The sequence below is a fragment of the Scyliorhinus torazame genome, chromosome 1 (assembly GCF_047496885.1).
Source record: "Scyliorhinus torazame isolate Kashiwa2021f chromosome 1, sScyTor2.1, whole genome shotgun sequence".
NCBI classification, from domain to species: Eukaryota; Metazoa; Chordata; class Chondrichthyes; order Carcharhiniformes; family Scyliorhinidae; genus Scyliorhinus; species Scyliorhinus torazame.
Genome location: NC_092707.1, coordinates 49,517,443 through 49,545,092, shown reverse-complemented (window position 1 = coordinate 49,545,092; position 27,650 = coordinate 49,517,443). Strand labels below are relative to the sequence as shown.

General features: G+C 47.3%; 1 protein-coding gene across 1 annotated transcript in view; it reads left to right on the top strand.

Moving 5' to 3' along the window:
* gas2l1 (growth arrest-specific 2 like 1) overlaps nt 1–27,650 on the top strand; it is an 85,231-nt gene that overhangs the window by 39,129 nt on the left and 18,452 nt on the right. Inside the window, exons 2-4 of the mRNA XM_072490741.1 lie at nt 8,696–8,803; nt 18,206–18,302; nt 25,269–25,638. Coding sequence (XP_072346842.1) covers nt 8,696–8,803; nt 18,206–18,302; nt 25,269–25,638 — 575 coding nt within the window. The remainder of the gene's footprint in view (nt 1–8,695; nt 8,804–18,205; nt 18,303–25,268; nt 25,639–27,650) is intronic.

Sequence of the window (27,650 nt, the reverse complement as noted above, 5' to 3'; positions counted from 1 at the left end):
GTGTGTGCGTGGGTTTCCTCCGGGTGCTCCGGTTTCCTCCCACAGTCCAAAGATGTGCAGGTTAGGTGGATTGGCCCTGATAAATTGCCCTTAGTGTCCAAAATTGCCCTTAGTGTTGGGTGGAGGTGTTGACCTTGGGTAGGGTGCTCTTTCCGAGAGCCGGTGCAGACTCAATGGGCCGAATGGCCTCCTTCTGCACTGTAAATTCTATGATTAATCTAGGACAAAGGTTCGGCACAACGTCGTGGGCCAAAGGGCCTGTTCTGTGCTGTATTTTTCTATGTTCTATGTTCTATTTTTCTATGTCCTATGTAAGTCCTGACCTTGTGGACCTCCATACTTTACCTCATTTTTGAGGCAGTTGTAAACTACACAGAACAGCCATCCCAGACACCCTCATGAAGGGCCAAACCACGAACTTGTGTGTCTCAACCTAACGTCTGATCCACCAAAGCTACGGCACAATTCCACCAAAGGGTCACAGATTTTCTGGCCTTCTGTGGATATTTTTTCCTTGCGTTGGATGTCGTTGGATGGACAGTAACTGATGCCATTCCAGCATGTCTGGAGTGATGTTGTACTACCTGATCGGAACTTGCAGCCCTATTAGGTTGTGTTTCATTACATTATTTGAAAACTTGCACATCCTGTGTACAGAATATTTTGTGCAACTATCAGTGTAAACCAGAGAACGGCCATCCTGATAGCCAGTGGGCGACTCCATGACTCCAGAGTGAGTAGGTAGGCGAGGAACTGCATTTGGGGGTAGAACGGCAGAAATGTTGCAGAGGGGAGTAATAATAATAATAATAATTGCCGCAAGTAGGCTTACATTAACACTGCAATGAGGTTACTGTGAAAATCCTGTTTGGGTACACTGAGGGAGAATTCAGAATGTCCAAATTACCTCGCAGCACGTCTTTCGGGACTCGTGGAACACTCGGAGGAAACCGACGCACGGACGGGGAGAACGTGCAGAATCCGCACAGAACGTGAACCAAGCCAGGAATCTAACCTGGGACCCTGGCGCTGTGAAAAAACAGTGCTAACCACTGTGCTATCGTGCCAGCCATTATTTCTGGAACTGTTGTTCTGCGGATGGTTCCCATTTCCCTATGAGCATTGGGACAGATAATTGGAAGTAGATTGCCAGTCTTTTGATTTGAGCATGAACGGTGCAGTAAACTGGGATAAGCGAGGAACTAAATCTCTTCAAAATGGAGCAGTATGTAATATTTCAGCAGTTGTGTCTATTTTGTTATAGGGTTGAACAAAATGAACGTTTTACTAATGCTGTATCTTCACTTTCAGCACTTTTGACTTTAGTCCGGAATTGGGACTGGCTTCCACAAAACGGCAGAAGGACGGGTGGGAGCACACTACAGAATTCTCAAGGAAAGGGAGGGAGGCAGGGCTGCGGTAGTACATCGCCAATGAACTATGCCTGGGAGACACTTGGGGGAAATCTCCCATATGGTCAAGTCAGCAATATTTTGTATCTTCGACGTGCCAATATAGGGTTTCCTTTACCACAAAGGGGTTTTTCTTTTGAGCCTTTATGAGCCTGCCAGAATTGCTTGTGACTTATTTGTGATGTAAACTTCAGATTGCAAACAAACGCCGAAACGCATCCTGTGGTAATTTTTTTAACAAATTCTTCCAAGCAAGGTTAATAAAAGATTATTTAATGTAAGCATTTTCAGAGCACACACACTGGGACTTAGCAGCTACCCCTTGTGTTGATTGTATATGGACTTCCTGTTCATTCATTGAAATAAGGGTTATGGGGATTTTTATAAACTCGCCTGAGATCTAGAAGGGAAACTGTGGACCAGTGCAGAATGTCAAGAAAACGCACACCCTTGTCGGAACCTTTACAAGTGAAATATTTACCACAATGATAGTGGCACTTCTAAATATTTATTTAACTATAACAATCCCCAGACTTTTTATCCTGCTGTTCCCACGCCAGTCACCACTGCCATTCTCCGTTGTCCATAGAATCACAACCGGGCAGAAGGAGGCCATTCTGCACTGTACCTACCAACAACACCCTACCAAGCCCCCCTGGTGCTGGAAGGCAGCAGTCCCGACCACTGTGACATCGTGCTGCCCTTTTTCCTTTTCCTTTCGGAAGGGCTTGGTGCTTGATGGTAGCCCAGCACCTCACCTAAGTGGCAATATTTGATGTATGAACATTACAGCGAGTGGCAGCAAACTATTGGATCATGGGAGGGATCGCAATGAAACCTGATCATGACCAGGCCATTTTTTATCAAAAAGATTTGACATCTGAGCTGGATGTATAAATGTCAGTGTCACCACAATCCCAGAAGATCATAGGTTGCTCTCCCCTTTGAGAATTGACTGATGGTGATTTAACCTGAGGGCCACATCTCCGGCAAGGGGGATGGTACGGGAATTGAACCCGTGCTGTTGCCGTTGCTCTGCATCACGAACCAGCCGTCCAGCTAACTGACCCCCTGCTGAATGCGTAATCAGATAGTGTAAAATGAGAATGAGTTCAGCTTGAAGAACTTCGCATTTAGAGGCAAATGAAAAGGAGGTAAAATGGTGATCAAAGTTTATGGGACAATTTTATGAAGGTCTGATAAGTTCTGGCATTATAATGATCAACTTTCAAAACTATCTCTGGGCTAATATTATTGCATTTTGACTTGCAAGTATTTAGCTATGCATATTTAAGTTGTAAATGATTGATGCTGTAATTGTAGCAGGCACAATGAACACCCACGTTGCTTATTGTTTAAAACATCTTGTAGTAATGAGATGGTTCACTGTTTAAAATTTGACCCAACAAGTCATTTAATGATATTGGAAAGAGTAATTTTATAATTTGAAAGTGATGTTTGGAGACTTCACAAAAGTGATTCCGTGTCAATTTCTACACCAATTAACCTGTTAAATATATTAAATTGCATGGAAAACAATATACCATTTACCAATTGAAATGATAAAATAATGACACCTTGATGACACAGGACATTGGTACATGTATGCACTGTCATAGAGTATGTGTATGCACTGTCATAGAGTATGTGTATCAGTTTGCGCTTAAAATCAACCCACAATTTTAATTCCCAAAGCTGGCTGATTTGTCAAATCTTTTGTCTATAGGTGGAATGTATGATTCCTTACGACCAGAATCTTTTTTTTCTTAGTTAACATCCCTGAAGCATCTTAAAGATCTGAAGCATCATAAAGGCCTAAGAGTATTTTACTTGAGGAAGGTGTTGGGGTGATATTGGAGAGGAAAACCAGGAAAGAAAAGGAGTGGCACAGTGGTTATCACTGCTGCCTCACAGCGCCAGGGACCCCGGTTCGGTTCGGGCCTTGGGTGACTGTGTGGAGTTTGCACTTTCTCCCCATGTCTGCATGGGTTTCCTCCGGCTGCTCTGGTTTCCTCCCACAGTCCAGAGAGGTGCAGGTTAGTTGGATTGGCCATGATAAGTTGTCCCTTAGTTTCCAAAGATGTGTAGGTTCAGTGGGGATGAGGCGGGGGAGTGGGCCTAGGTGGGGTGCTCTTTCAGAGGGTTGATGCAGACCCGATGGGCAAAATTGGAGAGGATGCCAGGGTCCTGGTGACCGTCTATGCCCCAAATTCGGGTGACGTTGAATTCATGAGGTGGGTGCTAGTAAAGATTCCGGACCTAGACTCTCACCGGCTGATAAGGGGGGGGCGTTAAATATGATTATTGAGCCGAAATTGGACCGGTCGAGTCCACGGTCGGGGAGGGTATCGGCGATGGCAAGGGAGTTAAAAGGGTTTATGAAGCGAATGGGGGTGGGAGTGGAGGTTTGGGAGTCCAAGAGCAACGGAATTTTGGTACTTCGCCCATGTGCATAAGGTGTGCTCCCGGATGGACTACTTCATTGATGGATAAGACTCTGCTGGCTGGGGTGATCAGCTCAGATTATTCGTCGATTATGGTCTCGGAGCACGCGCTGCATTAGATGGACTTGCGAGCGGAGGGGGGTGGTGGCAGTGCCCACAGTGGAGGTTGGATGTGGGATTGTTAGCAGATGAGGAGGTGTGTGAGTGGGTGAGGTTTGCTTAATGATATGGGCAAGGTTTCGGCCTCCACGCTACGGGAGGCGCTAATGGCAGTGATCAGGGGGGAGTTCATATCGATACGGGCACATAGGGACAAGACGGAACGGGCTGAGATGGTGAGGCTGGTGGATAAGATCCTGCAGATGGATAGGAGGTATTCGGAGGCCCCGGAGGCTGGGTTGTTGAAAGAGCAACAGAATAAAAATTAAACTACAAGCAGTCCTGAAAGCTGAATTAATGTATCCAGTGAGCACACGCATTAGGGTGCCAGTGTTCACTCCTCTCGACCGGACCAACAGCAGGTACATAACTGGCTACCGAACACTCCACCCACTATAAATGAGGAGAGATCTAGACTTAGAATGTGCCTTTTTTCCCTATTTATTGGTGACTCTGAATGATCCTTCGCCCACCCATTTAAACTTCACATCTGAGCCAACTATTGCTAGTGAGCAGATTTTACTCTGCATGGCTGGATGAAGTGAACTGCACGCACAGGACTACCTAGTTTTCTCCGCAGCTTGGGAGTGCCACTGCACAGGTACATACATGTGGTAATGCTCCTTCATGTGTCCCACCCTGCATCTGCTGACTGAGCACATGGTGCAACCGGTTTTGGGCAGATTATTGCTATGAGTGTGCTTGGCCTGTTCCCTGTTCAAATCCACAGACGTAATTTAGAAGTGCTTTTTTTCTAGTTTATCACAGCTGCTGGGACAAGCTGTTAATGTGTATCCACAGCTTTTTCAGAGCAGAAGCTTGCATTTAGGTGCCCTCTGGTCAGCACTAATCGACATTTATCTTATTTTGCTCTTCCCAGATTTAAGAGCCACACAATGGTCCACATGCAGCTGGAAACTCCAGCTTTGTCATTGAAAACGAGTTACAAATTAATTTTTAAAAAGTCTCCCTGAGGTTGCCAGCCTCCTACATCTTCTAAAGCTGGATGCAGATGAAGCAACTGCATTTAAGATTTTGGTTCTTCACCCGTGGCTCATACCAGCGCCCAGTTGCCCTGATTTTAAAAAAAAAAAACGATTCCTTTCTCAAGAGTTACAAAGCTAATGCACAGAATGGACAGGGCACCCGTTAATCCATCTCCTTGTTTGCTCCAAAAACCAATTCAAATTGAATCCAATTCATGGTCCCTACGAAAGAGACCGACCATATCCAAGCTGACGCGAAAAGGCTCTTGGAGCTTGGCCAAAAGGCAGTTTCCTTGGTTGGTGGAGCTCGTTCTCATGAGTGAGGTAAAGATTCAGGTGAATAATGAGACGTTTTGTGTCATCCGCAAATTTAGAAATTGTGACCCGAACAGCAAGATCTAGGGTTTTATTATATTTCAGGAAAGCAAGGGTCCCACTGGAAACTCGCTACAAACCTCATCCATTAACCAGAGCTCATTTCCTGTCACTCAGCCAGTTTTGTACCAATGTTGTTTCTGCCCCTTTTTATTCCATGAGCTCTAACTTTGCTCATGTGTCTGTTGTACGGCACTGTATCCAATTATCTTTCCGCACCTAGTGCTGCACTATGGCAGACTTTCATCTGTTTCCATAGCGAGTAATTCCCGCTAGTCAGTCGCCAGGGCCGTATAGCTTGAGGGGCACCACTCCATATCAAGCGTGGCTGACCAGGAGTCTCTCTTACTCTTACCACCAGCCATTGGTGTGTTTGGAAGGAATTGCAGGTTGACGCTCAACTGTTTGACCGCATTTTGAACGAACCTTCCTTGGCCATCAAGTCCTGGGGTAGTGCTCGAACCCGGAGCTTCTGACTCCGAGGCAGGGATGCTACCCGCTGTGGCCTAAGACCTCCTAGACTGCCAGTCTAGAAAATGTTCTTCGTTTGTCATTTTAACTGTTGTTTTTCCTGACCAGTAGATCATGTCTGGACCAATGATTTGACATAGCTACTAATTCAGATGCTTGTGGTAGAAACAAAGTAGAATAGTGCTGGCTCATGGTGAGACCTGTGTGATTTTGTAGTTGCACATGTGACTCTGGAATGAATGCTTTGAACTAAATAATATAGTTTGAAATTATTTGGAACATCTTCAATACCGACACTCCCTTTCTATACTAAAAAAAAGTCTCCAATTCTAACTCCACCTAATTACCAAATATAACCTTCCCAACCCTCAGCTCCATGCACCAATGGATCTAGCAAACACAGTGGGTTGTGTGGAATGACGAGGCAAATTTAAATGTTAACTCTCTCAGCAAGTAGAACGGCGGCGCAGTGGTTAGCACTACTACCTCACGGCGACGAGGTCCCGGGTTCGATCCCGGTCACTGTCCGTGTGGAGTTTCCACATACTCCCCGTGTCTGTGTGGGTCTCACCCACCACAATGTGCAGGGTAGGTGGATCGGCCATGCTAAATTGGCCCTTAATTTAAAAAAAAAAAGAAAAAAAAGTGTCTCAGCAGGTGTATCAATTCAGCAAGTATTTACCTGCCTTTCAAAATCTGTGATTCACAAATAGTTTCAGATGAGACTTCTATAGCTGCATTGTTAAAATATGTAAATGGAACTTTGAATTTCTGTAGAGAGCTCAGCACTTTGAGTCACAATAGTTCATCTTCCACACATCGCTGACTCTGCAGTTACTGAAAAGCAACTCAACCGCTGACAAACAGGCCTTCAGACCTGAGGCCTATTGGGTTGAAATTGTTCAGGAAAGACAAAGGTGACAAAACATTTCTCCTGCTTCAGAGATGATTGACATATTAATTTATTTGCATCTTTCACAATTTTGAGTGTTGTTCTTCATTGTGTTGTGTCCTCCTGAGACCCATATGGTAGACTGGAGCCTGCCTTGTCAGTGCCCCTGGAGAGCCAGCGGACAGCAAATCTATTGACTGTACTTTCCAATTTCTCCTTCCTCTCTTGGGGGGGAATCATTTGAGGTGCTTTTTTTAGACATCTCCGCCTGAGATCCAGAGGCCCGCATGTGAGGTATCTGAAATCTGAGTATTCTGTGGCGCCCGTGCGTACAATATCTTTGATTTTTAAACTAAAATTGCTTTTAGACTCTTGTAATAAAATAGAGAGGGCTGCATAATTGCCAATTTGGTATCATCTTAAGGGACATTAAAGCAGCGGAGAGTGTGAAGAGCTATTCAGTTCTGTGGTCATGAAACTAATTCTTCTGTTCTTGCCTAAACTTGCATTTTTGCCTTGAATGGATAGAAGCTTCTAACAATCCTCAGTACAGCTCACTGCCTCACTTGTTCAGCAGCTGGCATATACTCAGCTGACACCACAGTTTATTTTTCCACCAGCCGCTTTACACCAAATGATGTGAGAATTTCACAAAACTGGCAGTAGCAAAAGTTACACAGTTTACAAATGGATTGTTGACAAAGCAAGCTGTATATATTTATAGGCTGTGTACAGGAGGATCATGTCCCTGCTGATTTGTGCATTTGCCCTCATTCCATTCCTACATACACACACACTCCCCAAAGCCTTGGAAGCTATTTTGCATGACAAACTGCGACGGTCATCCAATGGTGTTGAAACCAAAAACAGCCGAAAGTTACTTTTTTTGGTAATGCTCTAATCCTTTCAACTAAGGGTGAGGCGTGCCGGGGCACTCCATGGGTGTTTATTGAAGAAATTAAGTGCAATGTACTTTTGCTAATGTTCATAATGGCATGGAGTTTTCATTGTATGTTGTGTTTGAAACAGTTAGGAGTGGTCATCAGTATAAGTGCAGCAGTCCATGCTGAATTAGCTTAATTTCCCCTATTTTTTGGTAGGTTAAAATGCTGCCCCCCCCCCCCCAGTTCTCTTCAAATGATCTTCACCCATAATTACACTGCCCCAAACCACCCCCCACCCCACATCCTACTGCCACCACCTGTTCTCCAGATCACCTTTACTAAAAGAGCAGTCGGGCACTTATTTTGTAGCTCATGCCCACATTGTTCTTAGCTCATTGCTGTGAACTGCACAAGAGCTGTCTAGTGCAGGAAGCACTCCTTGTTTTCCTCTACATTCTTAGCCACCCAGAGCAGACTAAGACTGGACAGTTGCTGGGCTAGGAAACCTAACTTGCATTTTTCTTTATATTATTAAGGGGCAATTTAGCGTGGTCGCTCCACCTACCGTGCTCCTCTTTTGATGCAGATACTGGGGAGAATGTGCAAACTCCACACAGATAGTGACCCGGTGCCAGGATCGAACCCAGATCCTTGGCGGCATGAGGCAGCAGCGCTAACCACTGCACCATCGTGCCATCAGCATTTTTCTATTCATTTCCACTGTGAATGGGTCTTTGCAATGTGAAGAACTTAGTTTTTATATTATTACTTTTCTCTTACGGATAGAGCTGCAGAATACCTTCAGGCTTCATTCTTTACATGATGGGAACTGAGTGCAAGATTGTTCTCATTACTTGTTCCGGAAAATGTGGATTATACCATCATAAAGTAAGAAAAGACCCATGATAAGTGAAGGATGTTTTTATTGGTGTTTAAAAAGAAAATTAGGAGATCTTGACAATGTTAGTTTTTATAATACAGGAGTGCAGTGTGAAGATTAGAGTCACTCAATGTAAATGGGTAAATTGCATTTATTAATTTGATTACCAGTTCTCTTCTCTTCCTCTCTCAGGTCCGTGAGATCCTTGGCTACTGCACCTGTCCATCTCAGTTCCCCATGACAAAAGTATCGGAGGGTAAATATAAAGTCGGTGAGACCAACACACTGATCTTCATCAGAGTAAGAGCTTTATGCTATAACCATTTCAATTTCGTACTTAATTAACTGCATGTAACAATACTACACACAGTCTGTAAATTTATAAAGCAATGATGGTCAAAATATTATAATTTTTCTCCCTAGAATGGATAGTGCCAAACTATTATTCACCGAAGGAGGTGGATGTTAAGAATGAGTAAAAATGGCACATATTTAGGATTGGAAGGAAGGGAGAATTAGCACTCTCAACACACCGCACTGTTCACATACTTGCTACTGAAAGCTATTACAAGGAGCAGAATGTGCACTCTTAACTTCAACACATGAAAAAACATTTAAAGATATTTATCAGCGGACTTTGACTTAGCTTGTTTTGCAACAAAAGGCAGTCAAAGGTTGACTCTGTCAATCTTGCAATATAATCTCGGCTCAAGACGCCCAGCAAGCACAAAGGCAATCATTTTTAGAATATTTGTTTGTGGGGGAGCCTCTATTTCCCAACAAATGTTGTTTCAGCCATTTTCTGTGTCTCTCCACGACTCTGCTATTCAGCAAGGTGACTAAGCCCCCTGTGCCAGGAGGGAAGCAACCAGTCATCTTTCAATGGACCCGTAACAGCCACTCATTGAATGTCCCCAAATGTTTTTCTCAAAGATTTTGCAAACTTGGGACATGTTTGAACTTAGAAAATACAAATAGTTTGTGTTCTGTGTGGTAAACCACTGTGTTCCTATATTAAGGGTTGTACGGTAGAACCTGCACTACAGGTAGCCTGCCCAGGAGCCGGGTTATAAATATGCGTGGCCTTCAGCTCGCAGCCATTTCGTCAGCTGCTGTAGGAGGCCACACTTCAGATACTAATAAAGCCTCAGTTTGAATTCAACTTCATCTCCAGCCAAGTTGATCGTGCCTCAATTTATTAGTATTTGATTCAGAAGATGGACCTCCGGATTAAACCAGATCGACTGCAGCTGGATCAACACTCAACCGACGCCAGAAAGAACTTTCAGCACTGGCTAGCTTGTTTTGAAGCGTATATCAACGAGGCGCCGACCCCTGTTCCAGAGGCTCAGAAGATTCAAATATTGTACTCCAGACTCAACTCTAAAATCTTCCCGCTGATCCAGGATGCGCCCAATTACGCTGACGCTATGACTCGACTCAAAGAGAGTTATGAGCAGAAGACGAACACGCTCTTCGCCAGACACGCGCTCGCAACGCGTACTCAACTACCTGGTGAGTCAATCGAGGACTTCTGGAGGGCCCTGATCCCACTAGTTTGGGACTGTGACTGCCAGGACGTTACAGCTAAGGAGCACTCCGATCACCTTATGAGAGACGCTTTTGTAACTGGGATTGGGTCCGATGTTATCAGGCAGCGGCTCCTAGAAGGGGCCACGCGCGACCTCGCAGAGACTAAAACACTTAGCGTTTTCCATGACGGTCGCCCTGCGCAATGTACAGTCCAAAGCTCCCAACCACGCGGCTCACTCCTTCTACGCTTCATGGGCCCCACAGGCAGCCGCCCCAGCGGGGGCGCTACCCACCCAGTACGCCTGCGCTACGTGCCAGCCAGTGATCTCCGGGGGGCCCCGATGCTATTTTTGCGGCCAACAAAGACACCCCCGCCAACGTTGCCTGGCCCGCGCTGCCCTTTGGAAGGCCTGTGGGAAGAAGGGCCACTACGCAGCGGTGTGCCAGGCCCGCTCAGTGGCAGCGGTTGCCGCCAGCCCTCCCCCGGTCACGGACAATGGGCGCCGCTATCCTCTTCTCCTCCCCGGGCCATGTGTGAGCAATGGGCGCCGCCATCTTCTCCCCCGCACCAGGCCCGCTCAGCGGCAGTGCCCCCCCCCCCCGGTCACGGACAATGGGCGCCGCTATCCTCCCCAGGCCATGTGCGAGCAATGGGCGCCGCCATCTTCTCCCCCGCACCAGGCCCGCTCAGCGGCAGCGGTCGCCCCCACTCCCCCCCCGTTCATGGACAATGGGCTCCGCCATCTTCTCCCCCGCACAACATGTGCGTTTCATGGGCGCCGCCATCTTCTCCCCTGCAATGTGCGTTCCATGGGCGCTGCCATTTTGTGACCCCCAGGACCTCCGGACACCGGCATCTTGTCCACCCCGCAGCACACGGAGACCAACGGCGTTTCAGGACCCCGACACAGCGGCAGCCTCACTACCCGACGATCAACCACGACTCGCATCCATGGTAATCGACCAGTCCAGACCACACACACTGACCAACGCGTCCACCAGCGTGAAAGTCAACGGCCATGTGACCTCCTGCCTACTGGACTCTGGGAGCACCGAGAGCTTTGTACATCCAAATACGGTAAGGCGCTGCTCCCTTAAGGTACACCCTTCCAACCAAAGTATCTCCCTGGCCACCGGATCCCATCGCGTAGCGATCCGGGGGTACTGCACGGTCACGCTCACAGTCCAAGGCGTAGAGTTCCACGGTTTTCGCCTCTATGTCCTCCCTAACCTCTGCTCTGCACTTATCCTTGGCCTGGATTTTCAGTGCAACCTCCAGAGCCTGACCCTTAAATTTGGCGGACCCTTACCACCCCTCACTCTGTGCAGCCTCGCGACCCTAAAGGTCGTTCCTCCTTCCCTCTTTGCCAATCTAACGCCAGATTGCAAACCCGTCGCCACCAGGAGCAGACGGTACAGCACCCAGGATAAGGCCTTCATTAGGTCCGAGGTCCAGCGGTTGCTTCAGGAAGGAGTCATCGAGGCCAGCAACAGCCCCTGGAGAGCTCAAGTGGTAGTGGTTAAGTCTGGGGAGAAAAATCGAATGGTCATGGACTACAGCCAGGCCATCAACAGGTACACTCAGCTCGATGCGTACCCCCTCCCACGCATATCTGACATGGTTAACCAGATTGCACAGTACCGGGTCTTCTCAACGGTGGACCTGAAATCCGCTTACCACCAGCTCCCCATCCGTAAATCGGACCGGCCATACACCGCCTTCGAGGCAGACGGCCGGCTATATCACTTCCTTAGGGTCCCCTTCGGCGTCACCAATGGGGTTTTGGTCTTCCAAAGGGAGATGGACCGAATGGTCGACCAGTACTGCTTGCAGGCCACGTTTCCGTACCTAGACAATGTGACCATCTGCAGCCATGATCAGCAGGACCACGACGCCAACCTCACTAAATTTCTCCGCACCGCCACTCTCCTCAACCTCACGCACAACAAGGAGAAGTGTGTGTTCCGTACAAACCGCTTAGCAATCCTCGGCTACGAGGTCCAGAATGGAGTTCTGGGGCCCGATCCCGACCTCATGGAGCTTCCCCTCCCCCACTGCCCCAAGGCCCTCAAACGCTGCCTGGGGGTCTCCTCGTATTACGCTCATTGGGTCCCAAACTTTGCGGACAAGGCCCGCCCACTCATACAGTCCACTCATTTCCTCCTGACGGCAGAGGCCCAACAGGCCTTCGCCCAGATCAGAGCTGATATTGCCAAGGCCATAATGCACACTGTAGACGAAACACTTCCTTTCCAAGTAGAAAGTGACGCATCGGACGTCGCCCTTGCCGCCACCCTCAACCAGGCAGGCAGGCCCGTGGCATTCTTTTCCCGCATTCTCCATGCCTCCGAAATTTGGCAAGCATCCGTCGAAAAGGAGGCCAAGGCTATCGTTGAGGCTGTGCGACATTGGAGGCATTACCTGGCCGGCAGGAGATTCACTCTCCTCACTGACCAACGGTCGGTAGCCTTCATGTTCAACAACACACAGCGGGGCAAGATCAAAAAATGACAATCTTGCGGTGAAGAATCGAGCTCTCCACCTATAATTATGAGATTAAGTATCGCCCTGGCAAACTCAACAAGTCCCCAGATGCCCTATACCGAGGTACATGTGCCAGCGCACAGGTAGACTTACACCGCCGGACCCTACACGACAGCCTTTGTCACCCAGGGGTCACTCGGTTTTACCACTTCATTAAGGCACAAAATTTGCCCTATTCCGTCGAGGAAGTAAGGACGATCACCAAGGACTGCCAGGTCTGTGCGGAGTGCAAACCGCACTTCTACCGGCCAGACCGCGCGCACCTGGTGAAGGCCTTTGAACGCCTCAGCGTGGATTTCAAAGGCCCCCCTCCCCTCCTCCGACCGACACACTTATTTCCTCAGTGTGATCGATGAATACTCCCATTTTCCCTTCGCCATCCCTTGCCCCGACATGACGTCTGCCACCATCATTAAAGCCCTTAATTCTATCTTCACTCTGTTCAGCTTCCCCGCCTACATCCACAGTGACAGGGGATCCTCATTCATGAGTGATGAGCTACGCCAGTTCCTGCTCAGCAGGGGTATCGCCTCCAGCAGAACGACGAGCTACAACCCCCGGGGAAACGGACAGGTAGAAAGGGAGAATGGGACGGTATGGAGGGCCGTCCAGCTGGCCCTACGGTCCAGAAATCTCCCGGCCTCCCGCTGGCAAGAGGTCCTCCCTGATGCACTACATTCCATTTGTTCATTACTTTGCACTGCTACTTTGCACGGTAGCATTGTGGATAGCACAATTGCTTCGCAGCTCCAGGGTCCCAGGTTCGAGTCCGGCTTGGGTCACTGTCTGTGCGGAGTCTGCACATTCCGCCGTGTGCGAGTGGGTTTCCTCCGGGTGCACCTGTTTCCTCCAACAGTCCAAAGATGTGCAAGTTAGGTGGATTGGCCATGAAAAATTGCCCTTAGTGTCCAAAATTGCCCTTGGTGTTGGGTGGGGTTACTGGGTTGGGGTTACTGGGTTATGGGGATAGGGTGGAGGTGTTGACCTTGGGTAGGGTGCTCTTTCCAAGAGCCGGTGCAGACTCGATGGGCCGAATGGCCTCCTGCACTGTAAATTCTATGATAATTTATGATAACAGTATTCCGCATGAATGCCTTTTTGCCTTCCCCAGTAAGTCCACATCCGGGGTATCACTCCCAACTTGGCTCACAGCTCCGGGAACCGTGCTTCTCCATAAACATGTGCGGCTCCACAAGGCGGACCCGTTGGTGGAAAGGGTGCACCTGCTCCACGCAAACCCACAGTACGCCTACGTGGCGTTCCCCGACGGCCGCCAGGATACCGTCTCCCTCAGGGACCTGGCACCAGCAGGTTCCGCCCCACACCACCCCCCGGCGCCACCCCCCCCCGGACCGTCCATCCTCCCCTGCCCACCCCCGTTGATGAAGAGGATTTCGGCATGCTCCCTGAGTCAACTTCGACCACGGCAGCACCAACATCGCCAGCTCCACTTCGTCGATCCCAGAGGACGATCAAGGCGCCGGACCGGCTGAACCTCTGACCGGTCCACCGGATGACCAGAGACATTTTTTTCCCACTGTTCTGTAAATATTAAAGATTATGAATTGTATATAGTTATCCACCACTCCCGCCGGACTCAATTTTAACAGGGGGTGAATGTGGTCCAGCCAAATTGATCGTGCCTTATTCTGCACAAAATCGTTACTGATAGGGAATCAAATTCATTGGGCGCGATTTTGTGGCCATGTTGCGCTCGAGCGAGAGCACAATGCGACTGGTGGATCGCGGGAGAGTCCTCTTGCAGGCTTCCTGGCAGCCTTCACACCTCGCTGGATCTACCCAAGTCCTGCGTGGCAGCAGAATCTGGAGCACACCCAAAAGAGGTGTGACCAATCTAAGGGTTTAAACCTACTTAGGCACTCTTACCGGATCCACCGGCCACCCCAGGGAGGCTGCAGCTGGGCGCCATTGAGAACTGGTCCACACAAACATGGAGCAGGCGGAGCAGCATCAGGGGTGTCTCCCAGGCCGTCTGAGGCCCCTGGGCAGTCAGCAATAGTGCATGGTGGCTCCCTAGTCCTCCCCATGGAACGCAGGCACTTTGGCACTGTTGCCCTGGCACTGCCAAGATGCACAGGTGGCATTGTCAAGCTAGCAGGAGCACTGCCAGGGTGGCAGTGCAAGGGTGACCAGGTGCCAGGGTGGCATTGCCAAGGATCAGGGCCCAATGAAAAGGGGGTGGGGGAGGGATAGGGATGCACGGCAGTTAAGTAGGGGCCTCTGGGAGGTTGAGGGGGGGGGTGCGGTCCTGGAGGGAGGGAGCACTCTCAGGGGAGCATGTTCTCACTTGGGGGAGGGGGGGGTAGTGCCCATGTGTGGGGGGTGACATTTCCCATGGATGGGTGTTGTGGGGGACCCACAAGCTCACTTAGAGATTGGGGCACCTTTTCAAAATGGCGCCCGATCAGAGTTCAGCTCCCCAGTGCTAAACAAAATTCAACGTGTGGGCTAAACTGGTGAGAAACTCCCCAGGGCCCAAAAAGTGACTAACTGTCATTTGATAACAGTGGGGAACTCACCGGCAGAGCCGGAGTGAAACTCCCTGGAACCCCCCCCCCCACAAATGAACTTAGAATTTTTTCTGTTGAATTCCACCAATTGTTTTTTTTTAATGGGCTGCAAAGCAGCAACATTTCAATACCGTTTGTTACTTTTTAAATGATCTGGAGCACGCTAGCTGAAAGCAGATTCAAAAGTAACTTCCAAAAGTGAATTGGCAAAGTAAATGCTTGAAGGAGGAATACATTTTCAAAGCTATGGGAAAAAAATAGGGGAGTTCAAGGTACTTGCTTGGGTCTTTCAAAGATACAGGCATAATGGATTGAATGGGCTTCATGTGCACAGTTAGTTAGATGTGATCACCAGTGTTTCTGTGACGGTAACTGATTACGTCAGAGTGGTAGACATCATATCACATCTTCATTCAGCCCATTGTGACGATCTAGTGCATAATTCATATAGAATATAACTTTCTAGTTCATAATTTATATGTTTTAGAATATAAATTTTAGTCTTAGATAAAAATGTTGTAGAAAAATGGGGGGCAACTAATCAACAATCTTAATGTAAAGGAAAACTAAATAAGCTTGGGTGGGTAATTCACCTATGATTATCGTGCAGGTCAGAGTTGATGGTGAAAATAGTTTTTAACAATGGGTGAGATTTCTGGACCTCTTGGTGAACCCAAGGAATTTGGAGAGAGGGTGATTACATCCATTAGATATATACATTATTCTTATGGGTTACAGAATCAAAGAGCTATGTTGAAGAGAAAATAATTTTTAAATACTTTGCTTTGAGACAATTCCAAAGCATGATGTGTTGTCAAAGAGAAGGGCCATGAGGGTGGACGGTTCCTTTGTTTAATTTAGCTCCGTATTTCTCTCCGAATGCAATTGCAGATATGTTTTTTTGTGTGAACTGCAGCTCCAAGTTGGGAGAGCTAAAGGAAATAAATATTAGTCAGGCTTACATTTTAAGCAGAGAAAATACCACCGTTATCATTCACTCCATGGAAAGCATGGCTTGATCTCAGTTTGGATATGGGGGGGGAGGAGGGGCAGGGGAGCAGCTGGAAGATTTGTCTGGCTTTTAGCTAGAGGAGGAAATCTACAGTGGTCCTCACACAGCCTTGTGATAGTAGGCATTTTGCAGTTGGCCTGGAAGCAGTCAACTTGATCAGTTCACTGGGAACAGGTAGAGAGAAAGCATCTGCCTGGAATAAGCTGTGGAGGCAGCAACTGTGTAGAAGCTGTGGGAACATAGACAGTCATTAGGAATTGGGTGATCCTAAGATTTAAATCCTCTAATGAAGAATGCAATGAAGCTGAAGTTCAGTCATGAGGTTTTGGAAGAGAATTTGGAGGATCGCTAAGTTGTAAGCTAAAGGAAGGATCCCCATGAAATTTCATACCTCCAAGATTAGTTGGAACTCTGAGGAGACTTCTGGGGGTTGCTGTGGTATCCCTCTTGTGTTAGTCCCAGGAAAAAGTGAACAAACGTTCAAAATTCATGCAATGTATAGGGAATTCTTGTGGGGTGGGGGGAGTAAAAAGTAGAACCGAGTTCACGGCAAAAGTAATTATAAACGATGATTGGTTGTACTTCGTTTGTTTAAATCCTGCATACAATTAAGTTTGTTTCTGCTTAAAAACCTGAAATCTTGCAGTATAGTTCGGTCAGTTAATTATGGAGCATTTGGATTTCTCTTTAAATGTTAATGGTCGCTAACCGGATTGGAATGCCATCGTACCCCTATACTCTGTAGTGCCAGCTCTTCCACTGACGCTAGGTACTCGAGACTACTTTTTTTTTCCCCTTTGACCTTGTCCATTCTTCCTATTTCACTATTTATTCAAGTCACTATTAATAAAATCCTGGTGTTAATGGATATGGTCTTGTTTTATCTTCCTTATGTTTTAATTTCACTGCTAATATGTGTGCGCTGCAGATAAGATGCAGCATTGACACAAAATCACATTTGTGTGACTGAGGGGAAAGGAGCAGAAGTAAATCAAATTACAGAGATTTGTGGAACTTGGGTGGCAGGGATGATGGATGAGGAACAGGGCGGTGCGGTGAACAACAGTGTTGGGTGGGGTCGGGAGCAGTTGAGTTACTGGGAGCAAGGTGGGAGAATGAATTCTCATACTTGCCTTTCAGCTCACGCCTGAGTTTGAACTCGGTTCAGATCTTCTAATAAAGAAAAAAATGCATGAAATGAGTTTCAACCCATTGCTTGAGTGCAAATTGCAAAACCAGCAGAGTTCAACAATAAATAATGTATCCCTGGTCATTGCTGGTGAGCTGAGGAATGGAATGACCCAGGAAATGGGCATCAAGGTCAGTTTTAGCTAGGGCTAAAGACCATCAAGTGGTTGGGGTCAGAGGAGAGACTTGTTACTCCTGAAGAATCCAAACAGTCCCTAGAAGAAGTGAAACACAAAACAGGCCATGGTGCGAATGGGCACAGGAAATAGAGTAATCTATGATTCTGGAATTCCAGAGTAATTTGCTCATGCTAAGCACATGATGGTGTTTGGTCGCCAGTCCTCCAGCCATTACACAGTGCTATATCTTTACATTTGTATGAATAACACTAAGAGTACAAGTTTGCTCAGGAATCCTAAAGAATGGTAAATTTATGAAATGACTATCTACCTCCTATCAAATGACTATCTACCTACTATAATTTGCTGAATGAGGTGCAAGCCTATTTTGTCCCTTTTCTATGTGATCTTGTCCCTACAATCTATCAATCTCACCCATGAAATCTCAGGACTTAAAGAAAAGTGCTGATGGGCGGCACGGCGGTGCAGTGGTTAGCACTGCTGCCTCATGGCGCTGAGGACCCGGGTTCGATCCCGGCCCCGGGTCACTGTCCGTGTGGAGTTTGCACATTCTCCCCGTGTCGGCGTGTGTCTCGCCCCCACAACCCAAAGATGTGAAGGATAGGTGGATTGGCCACGGTAAATTGCCCCTTAATTATGGGAAAAAAATTGGGCACTCTAAATTTATAAAAAAAGCAAAGTACTGCTTATCTGAATGTTTAGAAAGCATTTGCGTGCCAACACTGGATCAATCATGTTCCTTCATTTCTGCAGGTTCTTAGAAATCATGTGATGGTGCGTGTCGGAGGAGGATGGGATACACTTGAACATTACCTGAACAAACACGATCCCTGTAGATGCTCTTCATTTTGTAAGTGTGCACCACAAAATAGATTCCACTTCCTCTCATCTCTCCGTGTTTCTTTTTCAAACCTCGAGTTAGTTCCTGTTAGTAACTATAGTCAGCTGATGTTTTTGTCAGCATTTTGTTTACTATTACTTTGAATGCAAAATTTGTCAAAAACTCTTTCATGCCTTCCAATTATTTTTTTAATAAACATTTTATGGAGGTATTTTTTGGCATTGTCACAGCAGCAATATAAACAATGTACATGAAAATATAAACATAGTGCAAATACCACCTCCCTTCCCAACAGGTCCCACCATTAATTAACCCCCTAATCTACGCTAACCTCCCTCCCCCCTCTGCAGACGATTAATTCTCCGCGAAGAAGTCGACGAATGGTTGCCACCTTCGGGCGAACCCTAACAGTGACCCTCTCAAGGCAAACTTAATTTTCTCCAGCCAGCCATGTCCGATAGCTAGGTCTCCGACTTCGGGGGCCTTGAGTCCCTCCATGCTAGTAATATCCGCCTCCGGGCTACCAGGGAGGCAAAGGCCGGATCCTGCGACATCCCGATACTCGCCACCTCTGGACTCAATGCCACCCTTGTTTTTAATACCTTGGACATGACGTCAGCAAATCCCTGCCAAAATCCCCTCAGCTTTGGACATGCCCAGAACATGTGGACATGGTTCGCTGGTCCTCCCGCACATTTTGCGCACCTATCTTCCACCCCAAAGAATCTGCTCATCCGGGCCACTGTCATGTGAGCCCGGTGAACGACCTTGAATTGAATCAGGCTGAGTCTGGCACAAGTTGCGTCCGCCCAAAGGCCCTCCTCTATCTCTCCCCCCAGCTCATCCTCCCACTTTCACTTCAGCTCCTCAGTCTGCGTCTCCTCTGATCCCATAAGTTCCTTAGAAATGTCAGAAACGCTCCCCTCACCTATCCATCCTCTGGAAACTACCCTGTCCTGAATCCCCCTTAGCAGCAGGAGTGGGAAGGTTGGTACCTGTCTACGCAGAAGGTCCCGCACCTGCAGATATAGAAATTTGTTTCCAACCAGCCACTTCCTAATCATGGCTATGTTAGCCGCCCAGTAATAATTGCGAAAGTTTGGCAGCGCCAGCCCGCCCTCCCCCCGACTCCACTCCAGAATTACCCTCCTTACTCGTGGGGACTTGCGCCCCTCCCCATACAAAACCCGCTATAACTTTATTGACCCGCTTAAAAAAGGACCGCGGAATGAAGATGGGGAGACATTGAAATACAAACAGGAATCTCGGGAGGACCGTCATTTTCACCGTTTGGACTCTGCCAGCTATAGACAACGGGAGCACACCACATCTCCAGAAATCATTTTCATCTGATCCACCAACCGACCAAGTTCAATTTATGTAGCCGGTCCAATCCAATCCCGCGCCACTTGGATACCTAGATACCTGAAACTGTCCCGTGCCAATCTAAATGGCACCTCCCCAGTCGCCTCTCCTGATCCCTCGCCTGGACAGCAAACATCTTGCTCTTCCCCATATTAAGCTTATACCCTGAAAACCGGCCGAATTCCCCTAAAATTCCCACGATTTCTTCCATCCCCCTCAATTGGATCTAAAACATACAGAAGCAGGTCGTCCGCATACAGCGAGACTCTGTGCCCATGCCTTCCAATGTTAATGGTACAACGTAAGCGCAATTTGTTCATTTGGAAACCTCCAGACAACTAGTAACAATTGGGATCTTGGGGCGGAACGGTAGTGCTGTGTTTAGCACTGTTGCCTCAAGGCGCCGAGGACTCTGGTTCGATCTTGGTCCCGGGTTACTGTCCATGTGGTGTTTGCACTTCTCCCTGTGTCTGCATGGGTCTCACCCTCACAACACAGATGTGCAGGGTAGGTGGATTGGTCATGCTAAATTGTCCCTTAATTGGAAAAATTAAATTGGGTACTCTAGATATATTTAAAAAAAACAATTGGGATCCACTGTTGTTTTTCCAAGGGTCTAATTTTATAAATTAATATTGATAGTGTTGAAGAATACCTCCAGTTGTTGCTCTATCGCCAGAACTAGAGTATTTATAACACGGTAACTGGCCTTTTTAAGCCCAAAAGGTCCATGTCATTTCATTGTTTATAATCCACGCAAACCCCTTAACCTCTTCATATAACCCCATCAACACAGCCTTCTATTCCTTTTCTCCCTTGTGTTTATCTAGCTTCCTCTTCAATACACTGATGCTAATTGCCCCACCTACTCCTTGAGGTAGCAAGATTTCAACCGTTGTTTGTGTGTCAGTCGATTTTCAAATACATCTAGAAATACTCCCCAATGGTCTTGTTGGAAAAGGCGGTGTGTCGAAGAACTATATAGACCTGAGTTTGAACCTGTGTAGAATTAGACAAATCTAGACTGGGCCATGGAAATTTGTCCCAAAGTGCCTTGATTAGAAAGAGAAAAATCAGCCAGGTTTCCCAATCCTGATTAATCATCCAGTGACTGCTGCAGGAAGTGTGTGGGTGTCGGGTGGAAAGGAGATTGAGACCCCCAGGTTGTGTACCCCTGTCCAAAATAGTTCAACTCCAATTACTCATCAGATTTGACAAGCAATTTCCTGTCATTAAGCTTCTACTTGTCCTGAGGCCTGGGCGCGTAGCCGTGGCTTCTTCATTTGGAATTCTTGGAGGCAGAAACAGTCGACCTGCCCCTGTTTCATAATGTGACGCACGTTTGGAAACAAAAGCCTTGGCCCTAGAGTGATATTCTCTTGTGAAAACAGTAAAAACGTTTTTGAAGCGATTTCAATCCAAGAAGTGGTGCAATTGTGAAAGCATTGTGAGCTGTTAATTGGTCATTTTTATTAAATTGAATTTTCCATAGCTCCACCCTCTCTCCTGAACGTGTTGGCTTTGTTCCATGACTCCTGGCAGTTCAGTTACTGCCTCAGTTACATAGCCATTTCTCATGTTGAACCTAGATGGAGAGTGCCAGTGATCTATCAGGCTAAGGAGAGTATTGTAACTAAACATGTTTCTGTCCTTGCAATGGTCACTGGCCTGTAATCAGGGATGCGATCTGAGTCATCCCTCCTCTTGGCCTGGAGTTGCAGATTGCTGCAACAGCTAAGATGTAACCCAATACCTCTTAAGACTAGAACCTCTTATTACCCGGAGGAGCACCTCCGGGTGCTCCGGTTTCCTCCCACAGTCCAAAGATGTGCAGGTTAGGTGGATTGGCCATGATAAATTGCCCTTAGTGTCCAAAATTGCCCTTAGTGTTGGGTGGGGTTACTGGGTTATGGGGATAGGGTGGAGGTGTTGACCTTGGGTGGGGTGCTCTTTCCAAGAGCCGGTGCAGACTCGATGGGCTAAATGGCCTCCTTCTGCACTGTAGATTCTATGATTACCCTGGTTTTGATGCTGGCTAATACCTTTGTTTGTTAGACCATTGGGTTAATTTGTTTTAACTTTGAATGCCTTTCTCTGTTTTTTGTTCCTAATTTGCTGTTTTGTTTTCTTCAACCACTTCATCACCACCACCCCTCACCCCAGCCCAGATGTACAGCCAGGAAGGTAAACTATGGGCAACAAACATTGAGTGCATAGGGGGTGGCCAGACTTTCTGAACTTTACAGCTGCATACGATCTGCAGAGACTCAAGAGCCACAGGACACACACAACCATTTACAGAAGCATTTTTATTACTATTGCACACAATTATATGGCCTCCCTCTTCACTTAGCCCTCACTGGCTCGCTCTCGTCCTCCTTTCCCAACTTGCCCAGATGTGGGAGAGCTGGAGTCTTGGCCTCTTTCCCCCTCTTTGCCACCCTGCTCTCCGTACTTAATGATCTGTTGAGCTTTTCGCTGAAAAATACTTTTCACTGTACTTCGGTACACGTGACAATAAACAAAATCCAAATCCAATCCTTCCGCACCATCAACAACTCCTCCTCTCACTTGACCGTAACCCTTCCGGAGACACCTTGGTCGGGATTCTCCGAGCCTGTGCCAGCTCAGAGAATCGGAGTTGACGTCAAGATGGCCCGCGACGCTGGGACACAATTCTCCGGCGACCGAAGAATCGCCGCCACTCACGCGTGTGCGATTGATGCGGCATGCGACTGATGCGGTGCCGGTTGGGGGCCGTTGAAAGAACCCCCCCCGGCGATTCTCTGTGGTCAAACGACCGAGTTCCCATCGGCGTGGTTCTAACATGGTCCCATCCGGCGGGTGCTCGGACCCGCGGCTGCGGTGGCCGCGATCGACAGGCGGGGGTGGGGGGGGGAGGCCAACCTTGTTCCGCGCCAGCCTGCTGTGTAGCTCCGTCATGTTGCGCGGGCCCAGCACGGAAGCGGCTGCTGCGCACATGCGTGGACCTGCGACCGGCAGTGCAGAGCCGCACATCGGCGCCGGCGCTGCGTGGAGCACTCCGGCACCGTGCTAGCCCCTTATGGACCACGCAATTGCCGGGCCCGGAGGCCCGTTACACCAGCGTGAAACACTCCGGTGTTTACACCGGCATCAACACTTAGCCGTCGTATTGCAGAATCCTGGCCAGTATCTTCCTCCAAAATCCTCCAATAAATCGCCGAGACGACCCATCCTCCAACCCCATCACCGAGAAAGGTGCTACTGGGAAGGTCGGAAAACCTTTATCGCAAAGACCCACACCTGCATGTAGGGAACTGACACTAAGAAGCTAGTTGTTGCCAAATTCTCATGGGTGAACAAGCTTGCATTAAAATACAAGTGCAAATGAAAGAGATTGCAGCCTTGGCAGCTTACCCTGAATTATTCTGGGCTGGGTCCTGGTAGCTGGTGCCTGACACTAAGCTAAGCTGTGCCCAACCCAAGTGAGCCAGAAAGATTGTGTTCAGAGTGAGGTGGTGTACATCCTCGGTATTAACGATGGAGGAACAGTTGCTTCCCTCAAGTTTTCAGCTGTACGTAACTGACTGCTCCAGAGGCAAAGACTCTTCTCTGCTTCTTTGTGCTGACCTGAGGGGGATACACAAGTGCAGAAGCAAATTAGAAAATCCTTAAAGTCCAGTATCATGTTCAGTGCTGCTCAGGCTCTGATTTATCGCTGCGTGCTTCTTGCCACCTCTAATAGCACAGTGGTTAGCACTGTGGCTTCACAGCCCCAGGGTCCCATGTTCGATTCCCAGCTGGGTCACTGTCTCTGCGGAGTTTGCACGGTCTCCCTGTGTCTGCGTGGGTTTCCTTTGGGTGCTCCAGTTTCCTCCCACAAATCCCGAAAGACTAGCTGGGAGGTAGGTGAATTGGACATTCTGAATTCTCCCTCTGTGTACCTGAACAGGCGCTGGAATGTGGCGTCTAGGGGCTTTTCACAGTATCTTCATTGCAGTGTTAATGTAAGCCTGCTTGTGACAATAAAGATTATTATTATCAGTGCATTTTATCAGGTCGTCGCAGTTGTTAAACGCTCTAAAAATACATATTCTCTTGCATGGAGGATAATGAAATGAAAATCGCTTATTCGCAAGTAGGCTTCAAATGAAGTTACTGTGAAAAGCCCCTAGTCGACACATTCCGGCGCCTGTTCGGGGAGGCTGTTACGGGAATTGAACCGTGCTGCTGGCCTGTCTTGGTCTGCTTTCAAAGCCAGCGATTTAGCCCAGTGTGCTAAACCAGCCGATTACAGCCGATAACACACCGATTACAGAGTACTCCAGAGCGGGAGACCACATGACCACCTATCGTGTCAACATTGTGCTGTGTCCTTGAAACATAGGCTAGTCTCTGCTGTTCGATACAATGCATGTAGTCAGTGCCATCATAATGATTGAGACAAAGGGTCAAATTCCACTTCAATGGAGGTGCACAATTTAAAAAAAAAAAAAAAAAATTTAGAGTACCCAATTCATTTTTTCCAATTAAGGGGCAATTTAGCGTGGCCAATCCACCTACCCTGCACATCTTTGGATTGTGGGGACGAAACCCACGCAGACACGGGGAGAATGTGCAAACTCCACACGGACAGTGACCCAGAGCCGGGATCGAACCTGGGACCTCAGCGCCATGAGGCAGCAGGGCTAACCCACTGCGCCACCGTGCTGCCCTTGGAGGTGCACAATTAACGGGTTGATTGTCTGTTTATATAAATGGCCCAGTCTTCATAAACGGCCCAGTCTTCCTTCCTTACCAGTGATGTAGATCGAAATGAACATCATCTAGTTTTACACTCTCGTTAAGGTTTAATTTCAGCCCCAAAGCCATCTGCTCTGAGCCCTAAAGACAACCAAGATTCTGAGTTCACATCCTTGCCTGTGCTGTATTTGCTGGTCTTGCTGAAGAAGTTCTTTTTTTAAAATTCAGAGTACCCAATTCATTTTTTCCAATTAAGGCACAATTTGTTAGCATGGCCAATCCACCTACCCTGCACATTTTTGGGTTGTGGGGGTGAAACCCACACAGACATGGGGAGAATGTGCAAACTCCACACGGACAACCAAACTTGCTGAAGAAGTAGTTCAGGGTATCAAAATTAACCACTCCAGTCCTGGGTTGTGCAAGGAAAAATTGAACAGAAATCTTTATTCTATTGCTAAATAACAACTTACCCCTACGCTTTGCCCTGGAACTGCAAAGATGGAAGGGTACTCGCGTAAAGCATAAACACCAGTTTAAACCAATTGAGCCAAATGTCACATTCCTGTGTTTCAAATTATAATTTTCATGCCTTTTGTTACTTTTATTCTTGACTATTCCAGACACTGGGCTAAATCGCTGGCTTTGAAAGCAGACCAAGGCAGGCAGCAGCACGGTTCAATTCCCGTACCAGCCTCCCCGAACAGGCGCCGGAATGTGGCGACTAGGGGCTTTTCACAGTAACTTCATTTGAAGCCTACTTGTGACAATAAGCGATTTTCATTTCATTTCATTTCATTTCACATATCTAACAGACCTCCTACCTTCAAGGTTCTATGATGTATACAATTGCATAATTCATATACATACCCTTAATTTTGACAGTACACCGCCCGGCACCATCAAGGTATGCAAAGACCGGCCTGAGCACCAGTCCACGTACCTCTAGAACACCAAGTCCTGGACCGGGGCACTACCCTGAAGGCTCAAGCACTCAGAAGATGCATGAAAATAATGTTCAAATGGACAGTAGGACACCATCTGCAACAGAGTTAGCACCTATGAAACAAACACCAATCGGCACGACTAACACAGAGAGCAAAAACCCAACGGCAAGACATCAGAATGCATCTATCAACCCAGCTCGTAGACCAGTAGAGGTAAACAAACGCTCCACACAATCACTAAGCGGGCTTGCAGGAAGACCTTCCCAATCATACGCTCCGTCAAAACCAAGACAGTCAAGCCCTGGGAGGTAACTCTTTTATTGACATTTTATTGTACATCTATGATTCTTATAAAATGCAATAATTTGAACCCCCATAACTATTAAATATAGTGACCTACCCTTTCTCTTGGTTTAGCTATATCTAAATTTTAAAAATCTTCTTTATTTTAAAATCTCTAACCCCTTCCAGCCAGGTAATCCACTTGAAGTTTTTGAGTATCGCTAATTCTGGCCTCTTGTGCTTCCCCGATTGTAATGGCTCCAACATTGTCAGCCATGCCTTCACCCAATCACTCCAATTCCCTCCCTACCCTCTATCAACTTATTATTATTATCATTTAAGATGCTCTTCAAGGCCTACCCCTTTCTTTAACTAGGCTTTTGGTCACTTGTCCTGACACCTCCTTATATGACTTGGTGTCAAATTTTATTTAATGAAGCACATGTGAAACCCCTTGGAATGTTTGACCATATCAGAGGTGTTATATAATGCATGTTGATAGCATTTGTAACCTGTGGGAGGTAAACATGATCGTGTTTATAGACCTTGTCAGATTGACGTCTGACACTGTTTATGGTGTTGAAACCAAACCTGCCAAGAATCCGTTTCACTGTGATACGTTTTTAAAAATAATTTGGTACCAATTCATTTTTTCCAATTAAGGGGCAATTTAGCATGGCCAAAACACCTAGCCTGCACATCTTTTGGGTTGTGGGGGCGAGACCCACACAGACACGGGGAGAAGGTGCAAACTCCACACGGACAGTGACCAAGAGCGGGGGTCGAAGGTAGGACCTCGGCACCATGAGGCAGCAGGGCTAACCCACTGTGCCACCGTGCTGCCCCTACTGTGATACGGTTTTGATCTCTTCCTTCATACTGCAGCAATTTGGCAGTGATGACCACATGGGGTCAAATAGGTCCATGTAAATGGCTTTCTTGACACTATATTCTGAGGTTTCTCAAATGGCGTTGAGAGCAACTGGCCTCGTCGCTGAGCTGAATTCTATTTTTACAAATTTATAGGTTTGTCAACTAAGCCTTACAGACGTGCTATTGGTGACTCTTCCAAGCTGCCAATATCTGCAATTTTAAAAGTTTTTATTTTAAAGGTACAAGTGTTTGCTTTTTGCGATTTTTCTAGTCTGCTTTTTTATGACTAAAGGAGCTCTACAGACTTGAGTATTTTTCCTATCCCCTTTCATTCTGTCGGTACCAGAACTTTCAGCATTTGGTGATCAGAGCAAAGAATGTTAAAAATGTACATGTGCTTATGAACCTTTTGAGTATGTTCATTATGGATGGCAGCCTGTGGCTTATATGATGAGCAAAGTATAAAGTATTTTATCTGGTTAAGTAAGGCTCCGAATATTGGAGATATCCCAGAATAAAAGATATGAAGTGGCATGGGAGTGGAATCAGAATATGGGCTTCGGTTAGTAGATTGGTCACCTGTAATTCATAGATTATCATAGAATTTACAGTGCCGAAGGAGGCCACCCGGCCCATCGAGTCTGCACCGGCTCTTTGAAAGAGCACCCTATCCAAGGTCAAACACCTACACCCTATCCCCACAACCCAGCAACCCCACCCAACACGAAGGGCAATTTATCACGGCCAATCCACCTAACCTGCACATCTTTGGATTGTGGGCGAAAACCGGAGCACCCGGAGGAAACCCACGCACACACGGGGAGGACATGCAGACTCCGCACAGACAGTGACCCAAGCCGGAATTGAACCTGGGACCCTGGAGCTGTGAAGCAATTGTGCTAATCACAATGCTACCGTGCTGCTATTCTGACTGAAATAAATGTCAGTTTCATTCTGAGCAGAGAATTGCATCAAATTGGTGTGGATCCTACTTTTCGCTTAAGAGGATGAAAGTTGCCAATCTTGGTTGGCCTGATTATTGCTGTCACAGTGACCTGGTACATCACCGATGTGACCATTTTCTGTGTGAGCAAGATCACTGAGATTCATCGCAACCATCATTGTCCCTTTTTTAAAAATGTGCATGCATATATATATTTTAACA